The sequence below is a fragment of the Plasmodium gallinaceum genome (assembly GCF_900005855.1).
Source record: "Plasmodium gallinaceum strain 8A genome assembly, contig: PGAL8A_v1_98, whole genome shotgun sequence".
Lineage (NCBI taxonomy): Eukaryota > Apicomplexa > Aconoidasida > Haemosporida > Plasmodiidae > Plasmodium > Plasmodium gallinaceum.
Window position 1 is genome coordinate 971,673 of NW_021628265.1, and position 7,933 is coordinate 979,605.

Here is a 7,933-nt window from a genome sequence, read left to right on the forward strand (position 1 = left end):
CCTTATATATATATATAAATATAATTTTTTGTTTTCTTTTTTTTTTTTTTTTTTTTTTTATTAATTTTCAAATATAGAAGAGTCATTGTTATTTTCTGATATAAATTTTAAAATATAATTAACTGGTTTATATTGAAGAATCATATTTTCACTGGAATTGTTTTTTTCATTTGGTATATTTATTCCTTCATTATCTAAATAATTTTCTTTTGTATTTTTTTGAGAATAATCAAATATCTTAGAGTATTTTTCTTCATCAACAGATCCAAAATAAGCAATATTATCCCCTCTAATTATTAAATTTCCTGTATAAAAAAAAAAAAAAATATAAATAAATATATATATATATATATATATACAAAAATTATTATAAAAAAATTCCTTGAATATATATAAAAAAAAAAAAAAATAAAATAAAATTAACATTATAAAAAAACAGTTATATAAAACATTTTTTAAATACAAATATATATATTTGTTATTACCAACATAAACATCAGAAAAACAATTCTTTTCAGCTACAATAATTTTTTCAACACAATGAGTTAAGAATATGTTACCATGTTGATCATAAGTCCTTAAGATACCTTAAAAATATTCACAAAATTTTTAATATATTTAAATAATTATTTCATTTTCTATTTTCTATTTTAATTTTTCTTTCTAACCTAAATATAATTTATTATCTCTTGATGAGATAAAGATATATGTATCAATTTCTTCTTCAAAACTACTTAACCACAACGGCATCGATTGTTCCATTTTTAATTTTTTCTTTTTTTTTTTTATTTTTTTATTAATACTCTTAATTATTTTCCTCCTATTATATTCTAATACATTTTTTTTTTTTTAATAAAGTGCTAATATATATATATATACATATATATATATATATATTAAATCACTTATTTTGAAATTATAAATTTAATCAAACTTAATATTTATAACTTTATAAATATATATATTTTATTCTTACTAATACTTTAATCATTTGTTCAAATAAAAATTTCTCATGTTTTCTTTTTATCATTTTGAAAATGAGAAAAAAAAAAAAAAAAAAACCATAATAAAAAATAAATATTTTTTAAAATTATTAAATTATTAAATACATTTATACACTAATATATTACATTAAAAAGATTTAAAAAAAAAAAAAAAAAAAAATTTTTTAAATATTTAATAGGTTAAATTTATTTTCACCTCTCAGTTGAAAGAAAATTATAATATATAATGTTTTTAAAACATATATTTATAAATAGTGAAATATTCCATTAATATATATATATATATATATATATATATATATGTATATGTATTATTTTCTTTTTTTAATTTTTTTTTTTTTTTTTGTAACTTTTATACTACAGTTGCCTTTTTGTAAAGCTAAATAATAAATTAAGATATATATTTTTTTTTTTTTTATTATTACTAAATATATAATTTTTCTATTTATTTTTATTGATTAAAATTCCTTTTGATTAATCTTTTTTTTTTTAGTTTAATTTATCTTTTATATTTTATCTATTTTGTTTTTTGTTTTTTTCTTTTCTTTTTCTTTTTTTTTTTTTTTTTTTTCATATCGTATTTTCCATGTAAAACCATAAATTATTAGTTGTTTTTTTTTTTTTTAATATTTATATTTTGTTAAAGATTTCTTTTTAATATAGTTTGATAATTTCTAAAATAATATAAATAATTTCATGTACATTTTATTATTATCATGTATAGATTTGTTTTAATTGAACATTTATGCACATATAAGGATATATAAATTGAAAAATTAAAAGGGGAAAAAAAAAATATTTAGAAATATTAATTTTTTGTAGGTTTCATATAATTGACATATATATCTATGTATTCATGATTTAAGAAATAATGATAGTGTATATATTATTTTTCATAATTTGTGGATTTTCTAATAGTGTAATTTTACATGTAGGAAAGAAAAATATTAATTTATTTTTAAACAGTTCTTCAAATAATTATCCTTTAAGAGAAATATTAAAAAGGAAAATAAATTCAACGGATGTAAAAGAAAATGTAAAGTTAATAGATAATAAGCAAACTTCTATTTTGAGAAATTCAGAAAATAAAAAAATTGGAATAAAGGAAAATTCTGATAAACTTAATAATAAGATAGAATTAGAAAAAAATAAAAAATCATATATAGAAGATTTAAAAAATTATTTTGATTTTAATATATATTTAGAAGAGAATAAATTAGAAGAATATGTTTCTGATATTAATGTAAGTAAAGAAGAAATGTGTGTTCTATATGAAGATATGCATTTAGGAAGGTTGTTTGAAAATTTAGTGGCAAAATTGTATTATAATAAAAAAGTAAACGGGTTTGTTCATTTATATAATGGCCAGGAAGCTATCAGTTCAGGAATTATAAAGAATTTAAGAAATAGTGATTATGTTACTAGTACTTATAGAGATCATGTTCATGCGATTAGTAAGAATGTTTCTCCAAATAAAATTTTAAATGAATTATATGGAAATTATTATGGTAGTACAAATAAAGGAAAAGGAGGATCTATGCATATATTTAGTAAAAAAGAAAATTTTATTGGAGGTTTTGGATTTATAGGTGAACAGATTCCGATTGCTGTTGGTTTAGCTTATAGCATTTTATACAAAAAAGATTTTTCTTCATCTAAAAATATATTAGAAGAGATAAAAAATGCTACTAAAGAAGAAAATAATAATTTTCAAGGTACAAAAGAAAATGATATAGATGTAGTTGTATGCTTTTTAGGAGATGGAACGACAAATATTGGCCAATTTTTCGAATCATTAAATTTAGCATCTACATTTAATTTGCCAATCATTTTTGTTATAGAAAATAATAATTGGGCTATCGGAATGGAGAGTTCAAGGAGTTCAATAAATGATCTTATGAATAATTATTCTAAAGGGAAAGCATTTAATATAGATAGTTATAAATTAGATGGTAATGATGTTTTAACCATTTATAAATTAACAAAAAAAAAAATAGATCAAATTAGAAAAAGAAAATGTGGACCAGTTTTAATTGAAGCAATTACTTATCGACAAAAAGGACATTCTCTAGCTGATCCAGATGAACTTAGAAAATCGGAAGAAAAAAGTTCTTGGAAGAAAAGAGATCCTTTAGTATTTTTATCGAATTATATGAAAAGATATAATATTGTTGAAGATAGTTATTTTGAAGAAGTTAAAAAAAGAAATCAAAAAATACTTAAAGATATAGAAAATGATGCAGAAGAAAATAAGAAAAAAAGTGAAAATATAAATATATGTGATATATTAAAAGAAAATATTTTTGCTCCATCTCAAATTACTCCTTACCAAAACCAATATGAAAATTATCAAAAATATGATGAACTATCGAATTCAGAATTAAAAGAATATTATGAAGCTTATCTTAAGGAAAATCAACTAAAAAAGGAAAAGAAAAAAGCAGACATTAATGAAAAATTTAACGAAAAGAAGTTACCTTTAATAATAGACTAAATCTTAATAGATAGGAAAAAAATATTTATTATATTATTAATATTAATAAAAAAGTATTCTTCTATTAGCATTAATAACTATGATTTTAATAATTATTATGAAGAAAACAAATTTTTATTATAATATTATATATTTTATTATATATATATATATATGTAATATTTTAATACATTGTAGTAGGTAATTTTTTTTTTTTTTTTAATTTATATTATTATGTCATTTCTGACTATATATTATTTCATTTATATAAATTTTTTTTTTTTTTACATTTCATTTTTATTGTTTTTTTCTTTGTTAATTACTTTTATTAATGAAAAAATATATTACAATTTATTATGTTTCTTTTTAAAAGTTACAAAAGTAACTATATTTTGATAAAAAAAATAATATTTATCTATATGAATATACCTTTTACATTTTTTTAATAACTATTTATGTGAAATGGCATATATAGCCAACAAATTTAATTTTTTTCTTTTTTTTTTGAATATTAATAAAAAAAAAAAAATTGTAAACAATAAAAAAACAGAAATACTGAAAATAAATATATATGAAAAAAAATAATTTGTACTGTAAGTTTTCTAAATATTGGCACCAAACTTTTATTTCCAATGTAACCTTTTCATTGGATATTCTTTATAAAAAAAATTAAAAAAATTATAAGAGTATAAAGAAAAATACACTATTAATTATTTTTTTTTTTTTTTTTTTTTTTTTCTCTTCTATAGCATATCATTAAGAACAAAGAAGAGTAAAAAATTTAATTTGAATTCTAATATACAATTTAGAAAAATTTCCAAAATTCATTATTAATTTTACATTTTATTATAATTTTATCATTTATTAAAAAGAGAAAGAAATTATTTATAATATATTTTTATTTTCTTTATTTTAATAATATATACATATATATATATATATAGATATATAGATATAATAGTTGTTTAAATTTAATATACTTTTAATCATTTTTGCTTCTATGAAAAAAATATGCATATAAAATATAATTAATGTAACTTAGCTAAAAAATAAGGAAAGTAAAAAAAAAAAATTATATATAAATATATTAAAAAAAAACATTTCCAATAAAATGTGTGATATACATGTATTCATTCATATATAGATTTCTATAAATTTATATATAAACATATAATTTTTGAATTTTTGAAAAATGTTTTATAAGGAAAAATAAAAGAATGTAAAATATTACTAATATCTAAAAGAACATTAAATTTTGAATTTTTAGTTGTATAACTAAAGATTAAAAAAAAAAAGTAAATGAAATGTGATATTTCATAAGAGTGAAAGAATTTTGCGATTATATTAAATTATTATAAATTATAAATTTCTCTATCTTTTTAATAAATACCAATTAATAAAGGAAAGTATCTTTATTGTTTTATTATTTAATATATAATTTCCTTTCGATTTTGTATGTTAAAAAGTATTACAATTTTAAGTATTATATTTTACTATAATAGATGTAAAAAGAGCTAGAGACTAATGTTCAATATTTCGACTTTTTTATGAAATTTTTTTTTTCTTTTTGTCAAAGAGATAATAAAAATCAAGGAAATATTTATCTAAAATAAAAGAAATGGAAATCCTTCTGTATTTTAAAGAAAACATAAAAATGGTAATAAGAATAATTTAAATGTTATTTTTGTAAAATGTGTAACTTCCTTTACTAAAATAACATATTTTTAATAAATGTCTCAAAAATATATTACATTGCATATCCTTTTTTTTTTTTTTTTTTTTAATAAAAATAATTTATATAGTACTTTTCTTTATTAAAATTTATGAATATTTGTTTTCAATTTTTTTTTTTTTTTTTTTTTTCAGTCATATAGTCTTCTCTTTATATTCTATATTAAAATATATTTTTTTTAAAATGATAAATATCACAAAATTAATTATTCTTTTTCTTATTAAATTATAAAAATGTTATAATTAAAAAAAAAAAAAAAAAAAAAATTATAAGAAAATGATAAAGTAATAAAAATACAAACAAGTAAAAGAAAAAAATTAATTTATNAATTTTTTTTTTTTTTTTTTTTTTCAGTCATATAGTCTTCTCTTTATATTCTATATTAAAATATATTTTTTTTAAAATGATAAATATCACAAAATTAATTATTCTTTTTCTTATTAAATTATAAAAATGTTATAATTAAAAAAAAAAAAAAAAAAAAAATTATAAGAAAATGATAAAGTAATAAAAATACAAACAAGTAAAAGAAAAAAATTAATTTATACAGTAATAAATGTATATATATATATATATATATATATATATATATATATATATATATGTATATATATATTTTTTTTTAATTTCTGATTATTTTGTTCATAAGTTTTTACTTCTATAATGGTTAATTTTAATTATGTCTTTTTTTAAATTATTTTTCAAATTTTTTTTTTTTTTTAAAAAGTGACAATGGCATATATATATATGTTCCATTTGTAAATTATTTTATATAATTCAGAATGATAATAATTATATTATTTTTTTTTTTTGTTTTCTTTATATATTTAAAATTTTTAATTTTTGTATATGAGATAATTAGTTTCCATATATATATATATATGTATATAAATAAATTATAAGAGTTTTTCAAAATAATTTATAATATTAATTATGTTGAAAATTATATAAAGAATAATATAGTATGAAATGTTGCTATACATTATAAATTTATATAATTTCAACTACAAACATTATATAAAAAAAAAAAAAAAAAGTATATAAAAGAGAAAAAAATATGTTAAAAAAGAAAACATATAATGAAGGATATATATAAATGACACATTGCATACCCATTTTTTTTTTTTTTTTTTTTTTTATTAGTGTGAATTATATATTAGTATCAATTTTACATCTAAATATTGGCGAATATGCAGCTGATAGTCTATGGATAGCATAATTTATAAAATCGAAATCAATTGTTGAATGCATAGCTTGCAAAAGTGCCCATAATCCCCATATTATATGAGAAGATAAATAAAATGGTTGAATTTCATCAATTAATTTATATATTAAATTTTCATCATCTGTTTTTAAATAATGTTTAATAAAATGATATTCTTCATTTCTAGAAGGTATTAAATTCCATTCACAATTGAACCCAGCATATTCATTAAAATGATTAGCTATATCAAAAGCTCTTTCCATTGGACAAGAATATTCAAAATCAATAAAAGAAATAGAACCATCAATTCCATTAATAATATTAGAAGATAAAAGATCACAATGGCATAAAACTATTGGTGATTTTTTTTGAGAACATAATTTTTCAACTTCTTTTATTGTTAATTTTAACATATTAAAATCAATTAAATTTAAAATATTTTTCTTTGAACTAAATGTATAATTACTTTTTCTTTCTTCGTTTAACAAATTAAAATACTTCCAAATGGTATGCCACAAAAAGGAAGATTCATTACTTTCAATATTTTGTAAATTTTGTAATTGTTTAAATAAAGAATCATTTAAAGAAATATCATGTAATAATCTTAGTTTTTTTGCAATTTCTTTTTGAAATTCTTTATCTTTTATATCTTCTTTTGATAAAGCATAACCATCCATAAATTCTTCAATTCTCCCATTTGGAAAAAATACATAAATTTTTTTAGATATATTTACTTCACATAATATACTGGAAATTTTTTTTTCTCTTTCTCTATTAATTATCTCACTAGTTTTAGGACCATATAATCGTATTAAATATTTTTTTTTTTGTAAATTATCTTCCACTTTAACTAATATATTTGTTATTCCTCCCTTTATTATTTCAAAATTTAAAGAATCAATATTTTTTTCATCTATTAAATCTTTTCCATAAAATAATAATACATATTTACAATATAAATATAAAGCATTTTTACTTTCAAAAACATTACTAATAAAATTAGTCATAAATTCTTCTACTTTTAAGTTTTTATCATCACCAATATTTATTTTTAAATCACTCATAGTTAGTGGTAATATTCCATGTTTATTTTTCATTTCTGTTATTTGAGAGTATGAATTATGAATATTATTAAAATTTTTTAATGTAACATTATTTATACTTACTTCTTCTATATTTTTTTTTTCTGTTTCATTTATTTTTCTCTTTTTTTCTTCCATATTATTCATATCGTTTTGTGTATTTATAATATTATCCAATTTAAAAAAGGTTACTTCTTTTTTTTTTAACATACTTTCTTTTTGAAAAAAATAAAACTTAATTTTAAAAAAAAAAAAAAAAGAATATTATTAAAATTATACAAATAAAAATGTTAATACATAAAATAAATACTTATATAAATATTTTAAATTAATACAATCAGGTTAAGTTATATTTATATAATATATACATCAAACATCAATTTTTCTATATTTGTAATATATATAAAAACTCAATATAAAAATATATTTAAAAGATGA

The 7,933-nt window shown here is 16.4% G+C and overlaps 3 protein-coding genes across 3 annotated transcripts; 1 reads left to right on the top strand and 2 right to left on the bottom strand.

The window, feature by feature from the left end:
• Positions 1 to 60: 60 nt before the first annotated feature.
• Positions 61 to 762, bottom strand: PGAL8A_00351000 (U6 snRNA-associated Sm-like protein LSm1, putative; the record flags this gene model as incomplete). The annotated part of the gene is made up of 3 exons (XM_028672557.1): positions 61 to 305; positions 486 to 587; positions 669 to 762. The coding sequence occupies 3 exons, from the start codon at positions 760 to 762 to the stop codon at positions 61 to 63; spliced, it is 441 nt and encodes a 146-aa protein (XP_028529097.1).
• A 1,113-nt stretch (positions 763 to 1,875) lies between these two features.
• Positions 1,876 to 3,498, top strand: pdhA (pyruvate dehydrogenase E1 component subunit alpha, putative; the record flags this gene model as incomplete). Its single annotated transcript, XM_028672558.1, has 1 exon — positions 1,876 to 3,498. One exon carries the CDS (start codon positions 1,876 to 1,878, stop codon positions 3,496 to 3,498), a length of 1,623 nt encoding a protein of 540 aa, XP_028529098.1.
• A 2,860-nt stretch (positions 3,499 to 6,358) lies between these two features.
• EK (ethanolamine kinase, putative) lies at positions 6,359 to 7,705 on the bottom strand (the record flags this gene model as incomplete). Its single annotated transcript, XM_028672559.1, has 1 exon — positions 6,359 to 7,705. The coding sequence occupies one exon, from the start codon at positions 7,703 to 7,705 to the stop codon at positions 6,359 to 6,361; it is 1,347 nt and encodes a 448-aa protein (XP_028529099.1).
• Between the last annotated feature and the right edge of the window lie 228 nt (positions 7,706 to 7,933).